The 25,960-nt window shown below is 32.9% G+C and overlaps 1 protein-coding gene across 4 annotated transcripts in view; it reads right to left on the bottom strand.

Annotated features, from left to right (window-relative positions):
• Positions 1 to 6,056: 6,056 nt before the first annotated feature.
• Positions 6,057 to 25,960, bottom strand: part of LOC148629192 (potassium voltage-gated channel protein Shal-like) — a 44,099-nt gene continuing 24,195 nt past the window's right edge. The window contains exons 2-6 of one of the 4 annotated variants that reach the window (XM_088545854.1): positions 15,270 to 15,432; positions 13,458 to 13,640; positions 12,869 to 12,904; positions 12,290 to 12,457; positions 6,057 to 9,531 (exon numbers count right to left, since the gene is read on the bottom strand). In XM_088545854.1, the coding sequence (XP_088401980.1) occupies positions 9,253 to 9,531; positions 12,290 to 12,457; positions 12,869 to 12,904; positions 13,458 to 13,640; positions 15,270 to 15,432 (829 nt within the window). In that variant the 3' untranslated portion in view covers positions 6,057 to 9,252. The remainder of the gene's footprint in view (positions 9,532 to 12,289; positions 12,458 to 12,868; positions 12,905 to 13,457; positions 13,641 to 15,269; positions 15,433 to 25,960) is intronic. The other 3 variants (XM_088545876.1, XM_088545865.1, XM_088545886.1) reach the window with 3 other exon arrangements.

The raw sequence follows: 25,960 nt of genomic DNA, 5'->3' as shown, positions 1-25,960 counted from the left end.
GTTTTATTTTTTTAGTTTTCTTTAACATTTAATCAAAGACTGAAATCTTCAAAGTAAGTAATCGTCAAGTTTTTTTTCTGTCACTGATTTTAGCTTACTTTCAACATCCAAATTGGCATGGATGCGATATGCTCTAAAATTGGGTGACTTCCGCTAAATTCTTGGTTCCCTTGATATGATTGTGTACACTTTCGTAACCGTAATGACCCGAATGTTTTCAATTACCCGGATCCAGATTAAACAACTGCGAATGGCTATATATAGATATCGGGGTCCTGATAATATATATGACTTATACATAATCAATTGTAACGAGTCCCTATGTTTGAATTGGAAACTGGTTAATATTACATAAATTCAATGCTAACCGATCATTTCATCTTTTAATGTATACTTCACGTTGATATATATGACTGATATAGTCTTGTAACGAGACCCTGTGCCAGAATCGGAAACTGGGCAATGTTCAATGCTAACCGATCATTTCATGTAAACTTCCCGTAAACTTTTCTTTTTACTAGCAAGAAACACACGGAGAACACACGTGTGTGATATTTAAGAGGTACATAAGTATCTCATATGAAGGTAGAACTATGACGCTATGGCGGTAAACACGGTACGGATCTTCAGCATTTCGTGGAGTATAAATATATATGCAAGTCACATGCGAATATAAAGTACTGAAATTACGAGTGCAGGAAGTCCCTAACAATGTTAGCGATTTAAAACATTAATTTAGGCCAATGATTATATACACCTCGGTGTCATCTCTCTCTCTCTCTCTCTATATATATATGCAACGTCTCAGAATGTGACGACTCTATTCACTACACTGCTCCATCGGATCAAATTGATACGGGGAAGATAACGTAAACTTATAGAAGGGTCTGAAAAATTCCCAACGATGTTAGAACTGTCCAAAATTTGCCGAGGGAACGACCAAAAATTTGCTTCGCAAATTTGACCATCTAACATCGTTGGGAATTTTATCTAGGATTAATCTAGGGCTCTAACTTAGTACACGAGGAGGAATGACCCGGCCAGCGAAAGCTATATTTTATATAGCCAAGCTCTCCTAGTGGTCTAGGGCGCTGGACTTTGTGCAGGCGTGTTGCCATAGATATCACAGCGGTACGAGTTCGAGTCCCGCGGAGGGAACGAGCATCGCAAATTTGACAGTTCTAACATCGTTGGGAATTTTTCAGACCTCTCTCTCTCTCTCTCTCTCTCTCTCTCTCTCTCTCTCTATATATATATATATATATATATATATATATGATAATTATAGTCACAATTTCCGATATGTAAAATTACAACCAAGCATTTACCGTGATCGGAGTATAAATAAATTCATCAAATTTTGAGTGGAACTGCCACGTATATACAGCATATCCGTTTAGGTTTGGTTTGGGTGCACTATAAACTAATGTAACGTTAAAGTTGAATTTTCGTTTTTAGCTCGCCCAGCTCGAAGGACAATATGAGGTGTCGTCGTCTCGTTAACAATTTTTCAAAACTCATCTCCTCTGAAACTACGTGACCAATCAGAGTCAAATTTGGTATGATTGTTATAGGATATTCTGAATAGAACTGATGTGGGGAATTTTTTAACCGTCGAAAAACATGACCACCGTTACTAAAGTAGAACATAGGGTCAGACAGTATCTCCAAAACAGTTAGGTTGAGCTTAATTCTGACGGTATGAGGTCTATCAGCGGTCAAATTTTCGTTTTAATCTGTTGAACCAAATCTTCCTCATGACACAACAACATAATTTAGACCCAAACTTGATATGAATGTTTCTTAGGGTATTCTGCATAGAATTTTTGATGGGATTTTTGATCCGTTGATAAATATGGCCGCCGTTACTAAAATAGAACATAGGGGTCTGACTTTATCGCGTATATCTCCATAACCGTTAAGTTTAACATAATTCTGACAGAGTAAAGGCGTTTTGAATGATTAGACCTATCAGTGGTCTAGTTTTGGTGAAAATCTGTTTAGCAATATAGGAGTTATTATCTTTTTGGACGTTTTTCGGCTTTTTTTTTAATGATATTACTTTAAAAAATCTTCTCCTCCGACACTACTATATACAATTTAGAACCAAACTTGTTATGAATGGTTCTTAGTGTATGCTGCATAGAACTGATGTGGGGATTTTTGATCCGTCAACAAACATGGCCGCCGTTTATAAAAAATAGAACATAGGGGTCAGACAGCAGTTTTTCACATATATCTCCAACACAGTTAGGTTTAGCCAATTTCTGAAATAGGATCTAATTGTTTAGCATGATGGTCAAATTTTTCAGCAATGGTACATCCTCGGCCTATTCCGGCAATACTCGAGATCCCGAGATTGGCCGAGAAGTTGCGATTGCATTTTCAGTTAAAATACTTTTCTCGGACTGAAATTGATTTGCGATTATTGTTGAAATTTTAAACGTTAAGCAGACACTCCAGACTTTAAAGATGTTTACTTATCTTTCATGATGTTGTCGACATTCTGTAGTGGAACACGTGATTAGCTTCATCAGACAATAGGTCTTTGGAATACCCCGAAGACTAAAATCACTTACAGGCGTCTACAGCCCAACAGGGTTTACAAAGCTTCAATTAATGGCGTCTAGCTTCCAACTTCATTTGTTTTTCTAAGACTGGCTAATTACTCCTATTATATTTTGAATATAAACGAAATTAACAGGTTGCCATGAATCCATTGCAAACTTCATAATTTACAACGAGGTTAAAATAGAAACAGGCCATGTTTTATGTCGGCGCTTTAAAACTTTTATGCAATACTAATCGCCAGTGCAAATAGTGTAAAACTTTCATAACAAAAATGTTTTTCCGTAGACAGAATAGAAAATATGAAACTTGAATTTGAATATAGCCAAGATTAGGTCAACCAAAAAATAAAACTTTTGGAAACCACTGAAATCACACAGGCCGGTAACACCTTGGGACTGAATTTAAATAATTAACGAGTTAGTTAATTAAAAATAAATAAATAAACACAAAAAAAAAAACACAAAAAAAAAACACAAAAAACAAACAAAAAAAAAATTAATAAAATCATGTTTTTCTTAAGAATTCAATTTTCAGCTGCACTTTCTTTAGTGCATACAAACTCTGACATTGGCGTTGTTAGTCTGATGACATATCAAGATTGAATAGCACTCTTTTATAAGAATCATGAAAATTCTATGTGATACACCTAAAAAAGGCTACATATTTTTATTTTCAGTATTAAGCTACTTAATAGGTCTATATGATGAAATTTTTACTTATTCATTCAAATCTGTCTGCTCTAAGGAGATGATCCACATCAAAAAGCCAATAGTTTCAACTGTATTTTAGTGTCATTTACAGAGTTATCTCCCTTAATTTTGAATTCTACATTACATTCTATTTTATGTATGATTTTATCTCCTATGAACAAAGGTTATGTGAACAGCCACACGTTACTTTCTATTTACTATGACATTTTAAACATAATATTAAAAGTAAAAATAGGTAAGCTTTCCAACCATGAATCACATTTTGCATAATTCTTATGTCCTACTTAATAATTGAAGTTGTGGTCAAAACCGTTCAGGGGTAGCGGACAATAGACATTAGCTTTCAATTTATTATAAATCGCGTACCATCCTCATTTCTAGACTGTGTCTGGAATCATGTATTTGACAGCATCAGTGGCCTTTTACAGCCTGCTTTATGACATGGGTTTTTCCCATCATTAAAGGCCGTGCGGTGACTTGTAGAAATTTAATTGTTCGTTGCTTGTCTTTTGCAGGATGGCTGTCTCTGTTTGAAGTTTTGCATTTTTAAACACAATGTACTCTTCTGAATCAAGTGTATTCTTAAGAAGCATGACATTGAATAAATACATCAGCCGTTGGTCGTTTTAACTAAAAATCCTAAAATATCAAGGTCATATACCTGTTCACCTACCCAGAAACCATATGGATACCCAAATATTCATTCAGATGGAAATATAGAATAGAAATTGTACGATGGCATTATTCGCAAGTTTCGTAGAGTGCAATTCAGCCACTTTGGAAAAATTGATACTGATAAAGAGAAACTGTGTGTGGACGGACGAACGGATAAATGAAGAGTATTTTCCTTGGCTGGTATATAGTATCTTTAAAATGTATTTGGTTGATTGTAGTTCAAAACGACATTAGAAAACTTTTATAGAAAGACTATATTTTTGGCATGATTTATTGAACATTAATTGCCCTACTTGGTCGGTTTTACCAATTTACTTGAACAATAAACTCAAGGAAATGATCTACATTAATTTTACTGTGGATTTTTAAAAAGTAACACTATTAAGAAGTTTGGGTTCCGTCACTTGGCAATCGTGATAGATTTTTACAATATATCTCAATTTATCCATTAAATACGTCTACTTTTATCATAATTATACATTGCAATACCTAGAATTCAAAACCAAATTTATTTTTTTCGAAAGAAAGTTGATGATTTGAAATGAAATATCATTCACGCGGGATATTTATGATACAAGATTTCGTTTATGTGCAAGTAAGGGAAAGAAAAAGACTCATCGAATTACACTTCATATGATAAAAGTAGACGGTTTTTTTTTCATGAAACGGTATGCTGTTGTGTGAGGTGTCTTGTGAGGGGAAAAAGGATGAACCCACTTGTCACGTAAATATGAGTAATTACAATCTGATAACCAAAATTCACTTATCATTTCTTCATTGACAAGAAAACCAATAGATGACCCTTAGAATCAAAACTTCTTTCATCAAATAGACATCCGTCCGTCTGGAAAAGATCAGATATGAAAGTAAAACAAAAAACAAAAAAAGAAACACCAACATAACCAGGAGGTTGCTTTCCGGTTGCCAGTGGCACCAAACCAAATAATAGGTCACTTTCACCCAGAGGAGTTAAGTTTGCGGAATAGATTGACAATCTGTTTTATCTATGCGTGTGGGAAAAGTATTGACAAAAACTTTCTTAAACTTGCATTAATAGAACCTATCCAGATTATATTGAAAAGCTATGATTTAAATATGTGTGTGCCAGAGTGCAATAAAAACTATCACAAATGTTCGATTTATGCAACTATACTAGTTGAACAAAAAGTTGGGTTGATAGAAATTTGGTAAAACTATGATTTTGAGTACTTTCAACAAATAAAGAATTGCTAATACTAAATCATGCAAGAAATAACAAAATATCTAAATTATTAAATATGTCGACTTAAGTCTCCCAAAAATCAAATGGTTGCTCACTGACATCGCCGAATGAGCCATTCTTTTTATGAAGGGGGTGATTGTCCTCGATCCAAAATACAGAAGTATCAATATAATTTTCTATTATGCAATTTTTTATCAACCCACACTGGGATGACCTAAACACAATGTCAAGGGAGAAATCTTGCAGTTGCATTGAAATATTCATTTGATTTGCCTGTGTAAATTTTAAAAATCTAAAACACTCAAAAGAATGTACCCCAAAACCTTATGTCCATATATTTCAGGTGAAAATGTATTGAGAAGTTATGTATTGTATGCAAGCCTTTCAGTCAATTATTCATTAAGAATGAAAATATTGACAATTATACGTATATTCGGTCGACGTCCTAGATTTTGACTTATTAAAAACCTTTCGCAACACCTATTATTAACACTATAATTATTTATATTCAGTATTAAAAATATAGATAGTTCTAGCTCCACGAATCAAGCCCTGCCTAAAACCAGGAATAATTCTCGATCGCTGTTAAATGATAAGTACCATATTAGTTGTCAGTAGTATACTCTTGGATATTATATACGTTACCTGATTTTCTGTATTTAAAAAAATATATATAAACAATTATTACATATTTTTATTATCGTGCATTTACCTCAATCTGTTTAATAATTTAACCATTTGTATACCGTGTATTTTTTAATGATATCTTCAATACAATTTTGTGTCGTGGTTCACGTTTTTATTCGGGATAGTCTCAATTCCTCACTCATGTCCACCTAGAATTACAAGATAAGCTGGCAATAAATACACACCAGACAGTAAATTGAATGGGATTTTATTCGTAATCAAAAACAGTAACAACGGGAATATCTTAACTATCTACTAATATCCCAATATCGAGATTTGGAATATTGGAAAAAAGAGAGAAAAAATCCACGCGTCCATCTCGCCTTAATACCTTCATGAATGTTAATCCTTTTAAGAAAACATAAAATCCTAGAAGTACCCCCAAAATAGGCCAATATTATTTCATTTTATAACTCCTCTTGTCATGCAACAATTTTATTTCTAACTTTTGATATACTGGTCAAAGTAAGTAAATCATCTATAACAATTTCAGACTAATTCCAAAGAAACAAACTAACTCCGTTCTAAAATGGGTCATTTACTTAATCGTTTATGATACCCAAAGTTTTGCTGAAATTGCAATCATTGAACCTCCTAATTTCAATGAAAAATGTCTATAGAACAGATAGACGGACCTAGAAACACATTGAAGGCAACACCACTCATGTTCATACATACCAACTATCACTGATTTACACTATATACTTACATACAATGAAATCTCTAAAATTAACATCACACATCTTTAAAATCGTGGGATCTCTGACAAATTATGAACAAATCACAGCTTTTATATAAGTTAAAAACAACAGTAAATAAACTTGAACAACTTCTATCACACATATCCTGCTCAGTGCATACTCTTAATCTTGGTTAATTATCTTAAAAAAGATCAGAATTTTCTGAGAAAAAAAACAAGCATTTTAAATTAACAGATAATGTGTTCAATACCACTACACAAATGATTGAAGAACAAATAAACTTTTCAGTCAAAAAAATGTTTATTACTTTATATAAGAGCTGAGAAGTGACTAGAAATACCATTTTTTTGTATGTAATTTAACTTTGTTGTGAGCAGGATATGTTAACCAAGTGTTCTTACATTAATTATGTACAGAAAAAAACACAGCTTGATCATTTGATTGAGCATATCACAAACAAAACTTACTAACAGTAAAACTGTAAAGAATGAATTATTGCCCTTTGCATTAAACAAATTACTAAATATTCGACTCACAGAGACTAGACAAAGATGGCTTGGAGCCGTACGTATTACCTATATACAATTAAGTCTGGCCCATGTTTTAATACATACAGCGAACGGAAGAAGACACATTTTGGCTTGACTGTGGTGGTGTTATATCAAATTTGGTTATCCCAAATATCCATGAAAATAGGCAGACCAACTCAAAATGAAATACAAAACGCTTCACCAAGGAAAGAAAGAAAGGTAGAGACTTGTCTTACATCCGTGAAATATACAGAATAATACAATTCTTTTTAATATATGCAAAGCAAATCGACATTTCTTTTTAATATGTTTTTACATTTTAAACCGATTACAGACGCCATTTAAGAATGTTCTACCTGTTCGTTGATTCAAAACAAAAGTTGATATTTTTGTACGACAGCTTTTATGAAAATGACGACCTATTTCTATGTCGAGTACAAACGTGCATAAGACGGTTTGCTTTTAAATGATGTTCATTACAGAGACAGTATATCGACTACATATTATAACAATTACTATCTTGATTGCCTGTATGTCGACAAAAAATCAATAATAGTATCTTAGAGCTTAGTTGACGCTAAGTCTACCATTAATGCCATCAATAGTAGTATTTTTCTCAGTAGAAACTATCACACATATTTTTGACATGTTACACCTTTAACAGAATAAGGGCCTTAAAATGGAACAATATTTCTCTACTAGATATCATTCGATACTATAGTTCTAATTCAAACGAAATATCAAGTCATCAAATATCAGACAGTTTAGTAACAGATTGTATTTACCAAATTCCAGCAAACCGTTTAAATCAGGTCAAATAAGTTTTAGTCTCTACAGATTAAAATGCTTGTTAAAATTTAACTCTTGGAATAAAAGGAAAAAATGAAATTATTAGTTGCTTAAAAAAATTATAAATAATTTTGACCTGGACTTTAGCAAAATGAAATGCCTGTGATAAAAGCTTTTGGCACAAATATTAGTATGTACAAAGCCCAAACACACAATGACAACATCCACGCCAATATGGGTGCATTCAAACAACACCATTGCAAAACATCAGCTTCAGGTAGCAGTGGTATAAAGATATAGCCATAAATCTTATGGAATATCAGGTAAATTAAATACTCATTGAAAATTTGACCACCAACCATGAATGAATAAGCATATTGCTATTTCATACTATATCACTGTATGATCTTTTAAATATAAAAAAAAGAATTCAAAAAATGACCTAGTCACCGAGCACTTGCTCCTAACAAGTCAAGTTATGATGCAATTTGTTCAAACATTTCATCTTAGTTATAAAGGCTTGTAGCTACTTATAGTCTTTTGACTAGTTCTAATAGTAAAAAGGTGTGTTCTTGCAAAACAGAACATTTAACAGATCTCTTATATGCTAGAGCACTGAGTGGCTCAAAATAATGAAAAGTTCGAGCACCCAGTGGCTTAAAATCATGAGAAGAGTTTATTTCTGAAATACTTTATTTTGATAATTGATACAAAGATTAATTCCATTATTATACACAAAAGGGATGCAGCGGAAAATCCCTAGTATATTGTGTTGACAAATTACATCGCTTTTGATTGTATAATTTGAAAAATAAATATGCTTTTATGATGAATTATGAACATGACCAAAAAGTGTTCACACATACAATCACTCACCCAATATCAACATTGTGCATTATTCACACATACCGATTAAGGAAAATATGCTACATAGAATGTGTGAGCAGAAAAAAATATGGTATATGAAAATGTAAAAAAAGTATTATAAATATCATAATTATTGTATGACTAGGTGTTTCTTTTCTCCAATCAGGAATAGATGTTAGGTTTTTGTTGACTTTCTCACCAACCAAACTCCATAAAACATTCCAATTTAGGCCATCTATTAATTCTGTAGGGTTTTTCACAATTTAAGGTTCAAACTGATATATTCAATAGTAATACTCCCTTCAGAATCACTTCCTGAAAAGTACTTCACCACTACTGCCTCGGTAAATGTTCTTTTTCCTTAAATACCGTCCAAATGCTGTAAGACGATTTATTTTGGACCGACCTATTTTAACTTGATATATTCCGCGAATATCACAATCGGTCATTCAAATCACAGACCATGAGCAAAACATTCCTACACTATCTTAGTAATCCAATCATAACGTAGAGATTCTAACACTTTCCGGGTTATGCGGCGTTTGTGAATATGATGGTGGAGGAGGAGCCATAGATCCACTGGTACTCTGTGTGTCCATCTCCGGGGTGGTACTTGGAGTGGGCAGGTTCACGATGGCAGTGGTCACAGTCAGATTATTGGATTTACTATTGTTAACACTGCCAACTGCATTCAGACTGGAGCGTGAAGACCTGTTAGCCATCGGCAGTCTTATCTGGATATCATTCAGCTCCTCGTGTTCAGAATCATTATGGTGTCTCTATAATATATGTAGAATGAATTTATTGACACATTGGGTAAACTAAAACAAAGGTAGTACCAACTCGTAGAAATAAAGTAAAATATACATCCAACAATTATCTTTACTTCTGAAAAAACAGGAAAATCGATTATGCTCTTGTTATTCAGGATAGATTATACACATACATGTAATCACCACCCAGAATGAAATAATTTTAAATACTATATATTTACTTTCCGCTAGTAAAATCTTTTCGATTTTTTCAGAAAAAAATGTTATAACAGAGCACCTTTTTTTTCTTCGCCCTTGTGCTATTTAGTTCCGGCCTGTTCCTGTTATTAGACACAAGCCCAGAATGAGTAATGGTATTGGTATGATCCACACTAATACCAAAATAAATTTAACATGTTGCTTAGCAAAACATTCAACTTTTAATTAGGAGAAAATGTATAAAATACTTCATTATATTTGTACCCTTATAAATAAGTTAAAAAGGGTTACAATGAACACTCCCTACACCTTTCGGTGATTATCATTACACTAGTCATCCATGTACAATTGGAACTACTCGGCCATTGTCGCCGCACCTAAAATAACCTTGAATGCAGAAAGGAGAAAATTTCAGGAATTGTAGTAATACGCGCATACAAAAAAGAAGTTCCATCAACCAGGTGGGCTTAAAGAATTAGTTAGATATCACTATAGAGAACAATAACTCCCAAGAATTTTGGCGTAAAATGTGGAGCTAAAAAAATCAACCAGTTAAACTATAATTTTAGAATCGGATCGGACAAATTCCAGACAGATTCTTTCGCCAAGTGCATCCGAGGTTTTTCTTCTATGTAAGGAGAAAGGCTGAGGAGTTCCGATTGATCCATGTATAGGGGTTCGTAGTGAATGTTCTGTACTTATAATTCGACACCGAAACTAAATCAAGTTGTACTTAGTATGCACATTGTTTATACCTATTTGTTCTACATTTGTAAAAACAAACCATCCCATTTGGCCTGCCAAATTATTTTTGAGGTATGTTTACATAAGGTTTAGATACAGCTATAGTTTTTTTTTCTATTTATTGACAATAAAACAGTAACTTAAGTATAATAAAAACGAAAAAAACAATTCAATGAATTAAAACATACGAATGAGTAATAGTCAAATAGTTTTAATTAAAAAAAAGGCTTAATAATTTTATATATCAATGGAGCTTAAAAAACAAATGACACAAAAAAATGAAACATATGGTCAAAAGTTTTCTGAAAAGAGGAAATATTACTAAATTGATCGTCATAATTAGGAGATTACCTCTCACTTGTCATACGAAATGTCACTTAAAGTTTGCCTGGAATTTACAGATGCGGGACAAGTGGGATGGTACCACAAACATAATCTATGAGTTTACTTAAAATTTGTAAATGCACAATAGTTTATGAATTCTTCCTTGTTTCAGATTGCGTATACTTGATTTTAATTCCCTCTTTATTTAGTCGGAGAATTGGATCTATATATAAACAATATGTTATCCCTGTGTTCAATGCAGTACATTTTGTTATAAAAACTTATGTGTGTGTGTGTTTAACTGATTCGATGAGTACTTGGTATCAATTTCCATTATATCAACAAGTAAGAGATGTGACACATGTGTAAAGTAGGAAAGATGGTACTGGTAAGGGCATAGATTTACATAAATTTATCCATCTATTTACGAAAGGTCTTTTCAAGTGATTTTTAATTTCAAACTTTTCAATTCAAAACTTCTCAAAGGCGACATTATCAATTTAAAACCATTGTGGAAATAAATATACTAGCAGCTATCCTCAACTCATTGGTATATCTACAGCCTCATTGTCATCAATGACAAGCCAAAATTGGATGCCTGTTTCCAGAATTATTAAAATCACTGACTTAGACTAATTTCCGACATTGCCTAGACTTGTCAAGGATTCATTTGTTACTTAGGTTGTGACAATTTGAAATACTGATTTAACTTGACTCATTCTATTAGGTTATAATATAAACTACTCCCTGTTGTTTTTTTTAATTTGATAAATCTTTTTGTCCTTGTGTAATTAATACAAATATGAACTTGAGAATTGTTTATGATTTTAAAAGTTCTATTCCTAGAGTACTCGAATGTAAGAGTCCATCTATAAGTAAGATATTCCAAAATAAAATATTGACACGGAGATATTAGGATGTTTGTAATAGGGAAAATGGTGAATATTATAAATCATATGAACACAGCACATCTATAATGTAAATAAATTGAAACGCTCTTATATCTGTTATGAGCCACAAAAAAAAAATCACGTTCACTTGCAAAGTTAATAATAACTTAAGTAAAGTAAATGAATTAAAAAAATAAAATTAATGAGTGACATTTCAACTGGAATAAAAGTTAAATTGTGAGTAACTTAAGCGAAATTTCACTCCTTATTTTATACTCACCGTTTTGGGTATAATTTGGTATTAAGTGTTCATGCAAACAATAAGAATCATATAAGCACATGCGTGGGCTTAAGTGAAGCAATGCTCTGAACTAAGTGAATGAGGAGGAAAGAAAGCACAAAATAACAAACCACGTGACTGATACAGTGCAACATTCCACAGCATCTGTATAGCAGTCACTGAACAAAGCAACAAATCAACAACAATCTGTACAAAGTAAAACTATTATCAAAACTATCATCTAAAATGACTAAAACAAGTGAAGTTAAAAAGCAGTAAGAAACGAAAGACGAACCCAAGGACCGAACGGGATTACACCATACATTACCTTATTGATAAAAAATCTTCGATGTGTGTTGAACCTACGAGCACAACAGCCCGTGGAACGTCTCCTCTCCAAGGAAACTAGGGAGGGGTCCGGGGAGGGAGGGGGTGTCTCCGAGGGTTTATTGAGAGCTCCGTTAAAAGCCATATCCATTTCAACAAATACACGGTCCTACAAAAAGCGATCCCAAGTAGAATAAAAATAAGACCCTTTCATCTTAAGTAGCATGCAATGAAAAGCCAATCAATTCCCTTTCACGCGAAAAATCCTTGGGTAGCTGATATTAGAAAGCATTAATCCATTAATCATAATTCAGATCAGAAGATTCATAGCAGTGCATCCATTTAGAATTAGCAAAAATGTGAAAAAATTTATTCCATAGGGTTATCGCCCAACACCAATTAGTAATATGGTCAATCTATATTGCAGAAATAGTTCGCGTAAATTAGAAGTTGAAAATGTGCATCAAACATTAGGCGTGCTTCGTTTGTTTTGCTGTTGATAAATTTATCTAATCTAATAAGCAAAAAGCCTTTAATTAAAATAAATGCATGTTTTTATTATCTAAGTGTAACTGTTTACCGTCATATTCTTGTTTGTACAATATGTTTGGTTATTCTGAAAATTTAGAAGTCTAGAAGTTTATAGAAGTTAGAAAAATCACAATGACTATGAATCATACTGAATCTCACTAATCTATGTTAGATTAATTATTTAATATATGTTTCCAGAAATATACAGTCATCTGTGAACTATGGCTGGATTTTAGAGAAATAACGAAGTTACATCAAGTTATTATTTTGTACCATTAGGTACCTATATTTTTTTATATCAATGTAATGAAAACAGATAGAAGCAGAATATTTTCAAAACATAATTTACAACTTCATACATATCATTACAGACTTGTGACAAAAATGATAATTAATATGCATGTATTACACAATTAACATGGCCATCACCACAGGGACTTATATATAGAGATCTGAATACATGAAAACTGCAGGAGAAAAAACTATAGACTCTGATGCAGGTAGCAGCTGATGCAATAAGTGTCAAAATTCTATATATTGGATTCCATTTGTAAAGCAGAAGTTATACTTTGCACTCGATCAATATGTCCATGCATTACACATTTTAAGATAAGTGTGCAGAAAGTCTAAAAGCTCACCGTTGTTTTCTCTAAACAGCTGAGTAGATGGTGATGTTGCATTTCAAGGAAATTTTCAGGGGCATCGTCTAACTCTATACCACTCTCTTTAGCACGTAGCCTCTCCTCTGCCCGTTTTTTACTACTAATAAAGGCAGCACCGCTGGCATTTTTAGCCATCCGGATGCGTGCTAATCTGGCCTTCTATAAAACAAAGTATAACATGCGATTTTAATAATATTATCAAACTAATGTGGTATCAAATTCTTATCTTCAACATCAATTAAGCATTCAAAATAATTCATTAAACTACAAAATCTTAATTGAATAGTGGTACTTTTCTTAATGTTTGAGGTTCCAATTATCCTTATTAAAGATACACACAACTGGTCGTGATCAGCAGGCTATTTTACGAGCTACGTAACACCAACGTTGTATGTTGGAAAAACCGATTAAATAATTATGAGGTGGTGCCGTATTTTAGTAGTATATCACTACTCAGTCGTTTAGAGTATAAATCTATCATCTCAATCATTATTTTACTGCTCTGGGTCTATATTGACCTTTACATGATACCACGCCGGTCTAATTTTAGTACACGAAGGACTTTCCTTCTTTCTTCTGATAACGTTTAAAACTTATATTGCAACAGATTAACGTATTTTTTTTGAATATACATTGTACTGGGTATATTATTGTATATATTGTGGTAGTACTATAAAAGGTGACGATTGTTCTTGCTAATGGCTCAGCAGAGCAATTTTGGATTTTATTTCAAACAATCATATTGCACCAATGGGATGTACAAGTCCAATCTTACTACCTGAGAGTTGTATAAAACAATACCATAATGTCTGCAGCAGGATTTTCAAAAAGTCCATTTAAGACTAAGACAATATTGTACACCGTGCCCGCAGTTGCAACCCCCTCTATAGAGCTATAACCGCTTCTTGATTTTCTGCATATCACTTCGTTGGCCTATTGGATGTGAACAATACACTACGTATGCAAATCCGCAAAGGTCTTTACTAATTTGCATAAAGAGGAGGGGTTTAGAACTGAATGTGACAGAGGCGTAGGCCTAGCTGATACCCGTTTTAATTGACATTGACCATAAGTTCGGTTGATAGCGTACCACGTTAAGCATGGCAAATTTTAAAATGCTACCGTAGAGATTCAAGAAGTTTATGGTAACGCAAAGCATGTCATGTGTACTATACGAACCAGACACATTTGATAAATGAAGGGTCTTTATAAGAGTGAGTTCTAGGAACGTTGTAACAATGATTGATTCTTGATTCCGATAATCTCTGCCAAAGAAACAAATAAAGACAGCCTTTCCGACCAGCATCAGTTAAACCAGACGACTAGCAGTATCATAATAAGACATTACATCACTGAGAACATTAACTAATATTGACTATTATGTCTTGTGAAATAAGTATAAGCATAAAAGTAATCGGGGCTATGTCGTTTTTTGTGAAGTCTAGAATTATTGCAATTTGAAAAAAATAACAGATCGTATAAAAAGTGCGTTTTCTGGTTTTTTTTTGAAGTACTTAAACCTTGGTAATAAGTTGCCGCGATACAGCACAGTCTCAAATATTTATCTAGGTCAACGAGTTATTTGCCTTATATGAGTTAGTCTCGACTTTCGTTAAAATTACTTCTTTATCTATCCTTATATAATAAGTATTTGTTTCTTGACTATGGCTTAGCCCTCACATAGTAAATATTCATATTTCCTTAGTTGTACGAATTGTGATATTCCTTGTTTTATCTTCCTCCAAAATATTTATCTTAACACGTGTTTAGTTTAATCGTTCGCCTTACCTTTTGAGCTTTTCGTTTATCTGCTCGTTGATTTTGATGATATATACGACTAAAATTTGATACTATAACAGGAACTGGCAAAGCAATTACTAAGACACCACTAAGTGAACAAATACCACCGACAACTTTACCAGGAATAGTGTGAGGTACCATGTCACCATAACTGAAAAAAAAGAAATGCATAAATATTATGAACATTAACAAAACGAATGAAATGGAATATTTCAGCGAACACATAACATTTAAACACTGCCTATAGTAAAGGCGATTCATGGTGTAGAAAAATCCAACGAACTTCAACAAATGATGTTTTCTCGGTCTCCACATGCTTTATTTCTGCTCTGTATATTTATCCGCATTTTTGAGAAAATCATACATTTATCTCACACTGAAATAAATAAAATCAACCAAATCAAGAACGATACTTCTGCTAAGTACCATTTCATACACACCCTAAGTAAGTGCAACAAACTAAGTCTAGTTGTGTGGTCACTAACTGTTTCTGAAGTGAATTCGGTAGGTTTTTTCACCAATCAAACCCTGTCTGATTTTTATTAAGACAGCTACTTAAATTGATGCAAATTGTTTTAAAATGCATCAATCAATGTACAATTTACATCTTTTGAGAAATGCACCCGTGATAAATTAAACAATAGCGACCCCCTCTTCATTACCAACGATATCAGATATCGACTAATATATTGTTGTCTCTTTTTTTGGCATGACATTAGTGACTATGCACAAAAGATAAGAAAAGTACTAAATACAGGGAAGAAATTCCTCCCTGGCTGAAAACACAATTATCACGGAACTAATACAAATAAAGCTGAAACTAGCATTAAAAACCGATTTAACATCAACCGTGGGTCTTCAAAGCGTAAAATCCTAGTTGACAATTCTGACTTAAGTTTAGCCTATCAAGGGAACCGATGCATACTTAATAAATTTCCAGAAATCAGAGTCGCAGAATTTTCGTTCCCAAACTGACAAGATAATCGCTAATCTATCAGCCAAATCGGCAAGGGAATAAAAGAGATCTAATTCTGGTTTCTGTTACTGTGAATAAGAAAATATTCTGACAAAAGATTTAAAATAAAATAAGTTGATGCAAGCAAAACTGCTGCATTTGTCTTGAGCATTGTTTTCAGGTAGAATTATTTCATTATTGCAGAACGACAAAAAGATTTGTCTCAGGCAGAAAAAAAACCATTAGTTACCAAAAGCAGGATTTACACTGGAAAAAAATGAACTACTAGTTAATACAAAATTTCGGCTTACAAATAAAGCGACTTATAAAAAACTGTTTACCCGTAAAGAAACGTAATCTGGAAAAAAATGGGACACTGTAAGTTATAGATCACTAATTAAACAAACAAGTATTAGAAAAAGATAGTCCTACACACAATTTACAGCCTTATCCTCACTGCGTTGTGAAAAAATATCCATTTGATTTTAAAAATTAAAACTGTTTATGAATGGAAAAAAGGTTCTGTATATTCGTTACATTTGGCATTAAGTGTTTTCAAGAATATACCCCTAATTTGTGAAAATAATGCATGATTTTTATAGATCATTCACTTCCAGTGGCCAGTATTTCACTGCGAGCCCTTTATGTTTATGTTTTAACAGACACATATGTAGAATTATAGTGATATATAATCTTCGTTATCTTAAAGTATAATTGTTGATAGTCTTTTAAAATGGTTAAATTATCACTGAAGACGAAGGGAAATAGAATTGCTGGTCTCTAACCTCTAGGTGCCATGGGCAGTACCTAAAACAAGTTAAGAGCAAATGTTGATATTACATGTACAGAGGTTTGCTAAGGTTTGTCGGTAAAAAAAACATGATTTGAATATTTCCCAAGTATGTTGTAAGGTCGGCGTCAAGAAAACGGACACCTGTCAATGCATGGAGCTTGGCAACAAAATGTAAAATGCGGACAATCCTATTTACAGTGTAAAGAAAATAAATTGAAAATACTAAAAAAACAAAAACAAAAACAAAAACAAAAACAATAAACAAACTAAAAACAAAGTAATTTAACAGTTACTACTTATTACTAGTATTTGTACAAGCGGTTTTCTTATATCATAGTGACCAATAAACATTTTCACATCAAGGACCTTATCAAATAGTAAGGAACTTTTCTTTGGCTTTCTGCCTTAGATTTATCTCTATGGTTTAGCTGTTTCTTCCATTGTCTAAATACTATTTAGTAACATGGTAAGCGTTGTTACAGATGAACGCTGAACTTTCTTATATTATGAGAAATGAATATTTGACATGAAGATGGGATTGCGCAATGTTTGCTAATACGATTACAAGCAGCAGATTGGGTTTGACATTAAGCTGAATATTTCAACAGGATGTAATGATTAATGATTTTCTTCTTGCATACTTGTTCTAAATGTCAAGTATTCTTAGCAGAATCCAAACAGTCGATAATTAAAATTCAAACACCCTTCCAATGCTACTACTTGACATCTAATTTCGATTTTATGACGAAAAAAAGCGATGCTATTTTAATCTTTCTCATTTTGCAACAAGAAGGTAACAAAACGAATTGTAAATGCAATGTTTGAATTAATGAAGGCATTTGTTTAAATAAAGAGATGCTTCATTAACACGGGCATTGTTTTCTGACTTCACTACTGTAGCTAAATTAGTATTGGCGTTATAAATAGTAAGAGACAAACATTTTCAAAATGGAAAAGTTGGTCAATTTATAACATTGTTATGTAAAACTAACTTCTTGTTTTTGTACACACATTCAATGCTGACAGGGCAAAAAATGTATGTATCAATTGCTGACACAGCTTGTACAAAAGTCATTGGAAACGACGTAATAGACGACATCGTCTAAAAGAAGACGATGGTGATCAAGATAAGCTCGGACTTATATAAAACCCGGGACGATTTAATGCCTTTTGACCATGCTATTTAGGTTAACAGCAAAATGACTGTACCGAATAAAAAATAATAACTAGTCAAAAGATACCAATTTATCTATTCTATTTAATCAAAAGTCTGCAGTTTCAAACAACCATTTCTATTCAGTGATTGATTTTCCAATAAGGTTATAACAGCTAGAGTGAGATGATTGATGTAATTCAATGAAAACATCTTCATTAATTATTATTTATGTTTTCAATACGAATGTTTGATATTTTGACTATTAACTGAATGCAATAATTCATTTCACGTGGTGATACCAGAAATGCATAAAAATGTCATTGGAATTTTCAATTTTGTAGATCAATATAGTTCATATCACTCCTTCAGTATACTATATTTTCTCACACTCTTAAACAAAACCTTTAGATTATATTTGAATGAACTTTGTTTCATGGGTAACTCAACCCTCTACTATCCTCCTTATTTCATTGGGTTAACATAATAAAAATCAATCTCTATTTTGTATTAATCAAAACAGAAGATACTATTTCAATACAATATTACCTTGTTTTCTATAACCAAGTATTGTTGTTTAGACTTGCATTTTTTCAGTTTCTTTGTATAATTCATGAGTTGTTTTTAATTTATCAGACACACTGTTTATATTTTAGTATCATAATGTTATAGAGTCGTTCTATCCAAGACAACCGAGTAAAGATAATTTTTCTATTCTAAGGAGGAAAATTCCATGCTTAGTGTTATCTTTCACAGCTTCTTACTAGTATGTCCACAATCGAAGAAATCATACCACAAAAAAAAACCCATGAACTTGTATAATCGACAAAAAAGGACATATTAGACAAATCAAACCTTCAGTCATAAATCGTACCAATTATGGTTCATAGGCACTGAAAGGTCATCTGTAACACCCAGAATTTCTGAACATATCCCCAGTGCAGTGGAGGTGAGGCACTGCATAGCCATCCTGCCTTGCAGAAACATTGGACATGCATACGAAGTAACATACCTCTTCGGTGCTATGAATACTTGGAAGAGCACTGAAGGGTTCCAGTACCAGGAATGCTAATATGAACTATACACACTTCCCAATTGTTTTAAATATGAACAGCAGATGAGCCATTACTACTTATGTGCTTACTAATAACTTAAATTGTGTCACGATTGTGCTCTTCCCCAATGCAGTGTTGTTAGGACGCCGACTGGGTTTCTGAATAATTAATAACATAATTGTACACATTACTGAGAAATACAAATGCTTCGATAAGAAAAATAATAGCTTTTAATTCCCATATTCCCACTATGACGTAGGCTCACTAGACAAAAAACTACACGCACTACCAATTTCTGGTCTATTCTTAGACGTGGTAGTTTCGCATTTTCCACATGATTAAACTGTAATAATGTTACAGAGGAAAATAAGCTTAATAAGGAAAATTAACGTAGATTAAACACAAAAGACAGCAACTGTAGTGAAATATAAGACAAATTTCGTAACGTTTTGGCGTCATTAAAAAAATTCTCCATTTTGTTAACATATAATATGCTAAAATCTTTTCAAAAATAGACATTTTTGTCGGATATTTCGTTATCATGGTGTAATCGAAAACATTAACTAAGATTTAAACCCAAACAGTGCAACAGAGACGTGTGAAATATGCCGATGATACAATTATTCACTTTTGAAACCAAAAAAAAAACCAAAAAACAAAAACAAAACCAAAACCAAAAAAAAAAAAAAACTGGCAAGGCATCGTTGAAGCTTTCAATGCACTTAACAACCCACGCTTCATTGAAGGTTAAAAGGATTTCTTTTGTTGTTTATGACTTTACTACTGAGCACAGATACAAAGAGTAGACTTTATAATAAAATAAATAGAGCTAGGATTGGGAGCTTCTCGCATAGATTGTGCGTTTCAATCATCAAAGCAAGTAGATATAAGTTTTTGTACCTCATATTTTACATTTTGAAGTTTTATCAAGCATGCAAATAAATCTGTTTTGATTGGAACATAAAAGAAGTGCATATTGAAAAATTGCAGATGCTAAATTTGAAGTTGTAAGCAGGGAACTATGGTCGATCGATGTAATCTTGCCGGAGTCTATGTTTTCCACCTGAATTGTTTGTTATTCTTTCTTCACAATCAACAACATTATTGGCTCTTGTTGCAATCAAAACAGAATGAAGGCCTGACTATAACAGAGAAAGCCTGTTAAACAGTTCCTAGTTGTAAAGTTTGACGATCATCACTGTCAGTATGTTGTTACGTTTCCGTTTATGATATCGACAGCGTGCTGACTTGTCGCCATAAGTATTAACGTTGTTGTCTCTATCTTTGTAGGGCTCTGTAGTTCTATAGGTCTGTTTCCGGTATTTTTTCCTATATAATGGATGAATTAGCATATCCAGCTTACTTCCAGGAAAATCAATACAGGGCTTCCGTGTGTTGGCTTTAAATTAGACTACGGTATAAAGGAAAACATGTGTTTGTGGGATTATAGAATATGTTGTTTACAATAAACAAAGTCCCATGAAAGTGAACAGTTAATTAATATTATCCTGTCAATCATTTTTAATTTCTATTCTTGAAATCAAGTCTTTTTTTTTGGTCAAAAACGTTTTAGTTTTACTTTGCTCAATTTCGTGAAAAAATAGCATTCAAAGTGGTTGTAACGCTGTTAGAACCACTTTGATCTCATGGTATTTCACCCAGTATCATCTTACAAATACAGGTATATACATGAAAACATGTTGCCGCCAACGACATACACTGAAATTACATGGTTTGTCGCCCGTGAAATTACAATTTGTATATCAGCTGAGCTGATAATTTCTGTCGATAAGGTGTTCTTCAATATATAAACTACATGTATTATCTCAGTTTGTCGTAACAGAGATCTCAAGGACACAACGCATAATATGACTTTTAGAATCAACCGTGGAAAGTCATGTGTAAAAAGCACCGACCATTTTATCATCAAATAGGGAAGGACGGGATTTTCATGCTTGATAGCAGATTTTTTTTCTGGTCTCCGGAATTCTTTGAACATTCAGTTGAGTTAAGTAGAAGTTTTCCTTTAAATTCTTCATATTTTTTTTATTTTCAGATTACAGACAGTAACTTTTTATAATAAATTGGGCATGAATTGTTTTTTCTTTTGGAAAAAAAGTTAATAATCAGTAATGAAATACGGTACCCAAGGCCATTCAGAAATATGCGCACCTTAACCAGGAGAATGCGTGCATCTTTATGGCGTGTTGAGAATTATATCTAAATGAAATCAACATACCGTATCATTTTTTAACTATAAAACAATTATCTGCCGTGATTTCTTAGCTTATAAAAGAGATTAAAAAATACTTCGTTCATTTTTTCGAAGTTATTCTAGACAGATATAAAGGATTTCACTCAACAGAAATGTGAAATCGATATAAATATGTCACTTATATAACAGAGACTGTTATGTAATACACGTATGACATGCTATAGGATGAACCAGAATAAAAGCTGATCAATAAATGATTTGTTTGATCTTCAACCTACACTGTACTATACTGATGTACAATATGTGCAATTACCGTATAAAAATGCAGATTTTACTTTTCTAAGTTTTCTGTGTAATTTGCAATGTAACCATAGACTACTAAATTGAGTCAATTAGACTATAAAAGCAGTATTGGGTATGACTCAAGGGAAAGTGTTTCACATGGACCAATCGGTTGTTTAACTGAGGTACAGAATGTAATGATAGTGTTACTTCTGTGAATTCAGTGCCACATCTCACATAAAAATATCCATGGAACAATAAAACAACAATTTTTTGTTTACTGACCCTAAAGGCATATAAGACGATATGAAATTATAAATCGATTCCGTTCGACATCCCTGATAATACCATACAAGTATAAGAATAATTGGTCTCTCGGCTTCAGTCTATAGATTTGACTAACAATCATTGTAGTTTCATTTCCAGGAAATTGTTATCAAAAATCGGTAAAAGCAATATTTGGAACTGTTTGAACAACATTCAATTTCGATATCAATACTACAAATAAAGGTAGACTATCGAAACGTCGATAGCTCGAAGGTATGTTAAACATACCAAAACTTACATGCGTTTTAGACCAAGGATGATATAAAGTACGTTTAAATCAAACTGAGGTAAAATTTCCAATACGTAACTGAGAACAAATTGGAAATGGTTTGCAAGATACATTTTTTATGATTTTCACTATAAACTTAACTATATATAACAAGTTCATATAATTGTATGGCAGTGATGAAGCAATCTGAAAAAAAAAAACAAACATGTTTCACCAGCTGTATTAATTGTATCCATTCATATTTTATAAGCTAGGCCACCAATCCAAGATATTCCTATTAATTATTCACTTATTATCTTCTAAGGCAATTTCAACATGTGTAATCTCTGGGTTTTCCTTAGTTTTTTTTGTTCAAAACTGCTGCAATAATTCATAAAATCTTTGAAAAGTTGAAAAGGACGGCTTTTGTTAACTTCCAGGCAAATTAGACTGAGTATGGTAGAATGTTGGTGTTTATCTGAAGTTTTTACTTCGCTCTGTAATAGCAATATTGCAGTTTTATTGAGAAGAAATCGGCTTAGGTGATAAAATCAATTCTAAATTTCATTTACTTGAGAAACAAAACACTGAATTACCGAAGCAACAGAACTTTCCTAACATCATCCGGTTGTCCTGGAGACGGACGGATAATAATGCCTCCCAACTACCAATTGCTATATCCAGAAACAGAAAGACTACTGGCATGACTGATGTTCATTCCAAAGGTTGCTATTGTTACCAATTTATCTGTACTTCTATTAGGAATAGCTTTAGACGAAAAATTGTAAACTCTTTGCAAAGAAAATGTCAATCACACGGAAGCTAATAGATTCAGTTAAGACAGCATTATACTAATGAAATCATTGAAAGTACTTTGAGCATTAAATGATCAATAGTTGAATTATATGCTCATATATTACATGGATTACGTTTAACACGTCCTGGCAGATTTTGTAGCTGCGGATTACGTTCAACACGTCTGGGCAGATTCTGTAGCTGCGAACGAATTTATTCAGTAGAAGATAAAAACAAAATTGTACATATGGGGTTATTGATAAAGCATTTACAGGCAAGAAAACTCGATTTAATAATTACCGTTTACCAGTTCTGCTTTGCTGTAGATAAGCTAAACAGATGTAAAACTGCATAATAAATGCCAAACCTTAAAAAGGAGCAAATATCTTTTCTCCACACATGCAGTATATTTCCGGACTAAACTAAAAAAAACAGAAACCATACAATAGCAGAAATTTCTTAAATTGGGCTACACAAGTTACGTTATTGTCATTGTTAGGTTTTTTATACCCCTATTATTTTGGATTCGTTCATTCAGTGTTTTATATATATATATATATATATAAACAACATACACCCTATCCACATCCTCCCAAGTCAGGGTTTTGAGTCCACCCTTGCTCCCTCAAACCCCCGACATCACTCATTCATATTTGGCGGGTATCGTCCAGCCAATTCCGACTGATGGCTTCTCCGGGTGCGAAGCACCAATGAAAATCGATTTAACATGAAATGTCTGTGGAAAGGTAAACAATAATACGATGTAATAGACGATCCGATATAGTAACTGAAAGTTGTATGATGTCACAAATGATGCAATATGAGCAAAAATGGTAACTGTAGATTCTGTTTAGAGTCTTTACTGAAAAAAAATGACGTTATGTGTAGCCATTTTGTAAGTTATATCAAAAAGTTTCTATTACGAGTGATTTGATAGGATTTTGGATCCGGGTTAAATTTAAGAAACTCACTAGATGGCGCTGAACGATACCCGCTAAATATGAATGAGTGATGTCAGGGGTTTGAGGGAGAGAGAGTGGACTAAAAACCCTGACTTGGGAGGATGCCCCATTTCCCAAGAAACAATAATCATGTATAAAGGCCAATGAAAAATTAAAAAAAACGCTTTACCATCGACAACACATCACAAAATAATATATAAAAAATGACAACAAAAAAGTAAAACATAAAGTAAAGTAAGTAAAATGATTGACAATTGATGAGAAAACACAAACAAAAAAGTTTACCTAAAAAACGGAAGTATATGACGAGAGTAATATTAAACAACTGTACGAGTTCTATTTTGTTTTAACCTCTCATTTCTTCCATATCTAGTTTAAATATGATCTTGAGGATTTGTTTAGGAATTTGTCTTTTGTGACATACAGTGAATGCTGTTGAGAATTCTCTAGCAGTCTTTTCATAAGATGTCAAAGACGGTGGCAATTAGAGTCCATCATTAAACATTAACTCAAATAAGTGAAGTTGTTAATCTGTTAACTTATATTTGGAGGTGTAAATTTTAAATTCTACTTGGGCCGAAATCTACGCTAAGCAGCTGTATGTATTATCTGTCTGAAAACCGTTAAGCGGTCGAACCGTCTTATTGAATTCGCTTTGACATCACGTGACACCCATGATACTTAATTAATGCAGCTTTCAACCTCCCATTTTATTGCATGGTCAAGTGTTGACAACGGCTCCAGTTGGGCATTTGTGTCCGGAATATTTTCATTCAAGGACAGTCCTTTGACTTTCATATATATTGGTTAATTTCTTGATCTAATTTAATAATTAAATAAAACATAGCACAAAGCACCAAATAAAACAAAATAGGACTTTCTATATTTTGATGATAGACTGACAAAGCAAGAAAGTGCGTCGACTGTCTTTTTTGAACGATAGTACTTGTTTTTAAATGGGCTAATCACCAAGTTTACACCAAAATTTAAAGTTAACCACAAAATCTTAACTGTGCGAACTTGATATTTAACATTATTGGGTGAAAATCACAATCAACGTATAAAACACTTATATTTCTTTCCTTCATAAAACTACCTTAAAAAGGTTTCTATATCAACACATAAATTTTATTTTTCCTTGATGACAACAATTCTGTTTTAACATTGTACATATATAACTTTTCGGATTCTACGAACAAAGAAAAAAAAACATGCGTTACTGTATCAGACTATTCCAACGACATGCATAACACCAACAAAAAACCTCAAACACTTCAGCTATAGCATATGAACATCTCCTGAAATGCGAACATTCAGACAAATGATGGTAAATGGTCTGAAATTTAACTTATTGCAACTTTATACAATAAAAATAGAAAAAAGATATCTTTTGTATAGAAGTCTGTTTCGTCAGATCTCTGATTTAAGTCTTAATTTTAATACTTGAGTCGTCACTCAATGAAGTTCTACCTGGGTCGTTTGTGTAAACTATAAGGTCACTCACTGAAGTCCTACCTAAGTCGTCTGTAAAAACTACAAAGATCAGTCACCGAATTCCTAAATGGATCGCCTGTGAAAACTATAATTTCACTCACTGAATTCCTACCTGGGTCGTCTGTGTAAACTAAAAGGTCACTCATTGAAGTCCTACCTGGGTCGTCTGTGTAAACTATAATGTCACTCATTGAAGTCCTACCTAAGTCGTCTGTAAAAACTACAAAGATCAGTCACCGAATTCCCAAAACGATCGCCTGTGAAAACTATAAGGTCACTCACTGAATTCCTACCTGGGTCGTCTGTGTAAACTAAAAGGTCACTCATTGAAGTCCTACCTGGGTCGTCTGTGTAAACTAAAAGGTCACTCATTGAAGTCCTACCTGGGTCGTCTGTGTAAACTATAATGTCATTCATTGAAGTCCTACCTGGGTCGTCTG

The sequence above is a fragment of the Perna viridis genome, chromosome 1 (genome assembly GCF_037379345.1).
Source record: "Perna viridis isolate PV_CMFRI_1.1 ecotype Kerala chromosome 1, ASM3737934v1, whole genome shotgun sequence".
In the NCBI taxonomy this organism is placed as follows: domain Eukaryota; kingdom Metazoa; phylum Mollusca; class Bivalvia; order Mytilida; family Mytilidae; genus Perna; species Perna viridis.
This window is presented reverse-complemented; position numbering and strand designations above follow the sequence as displayed.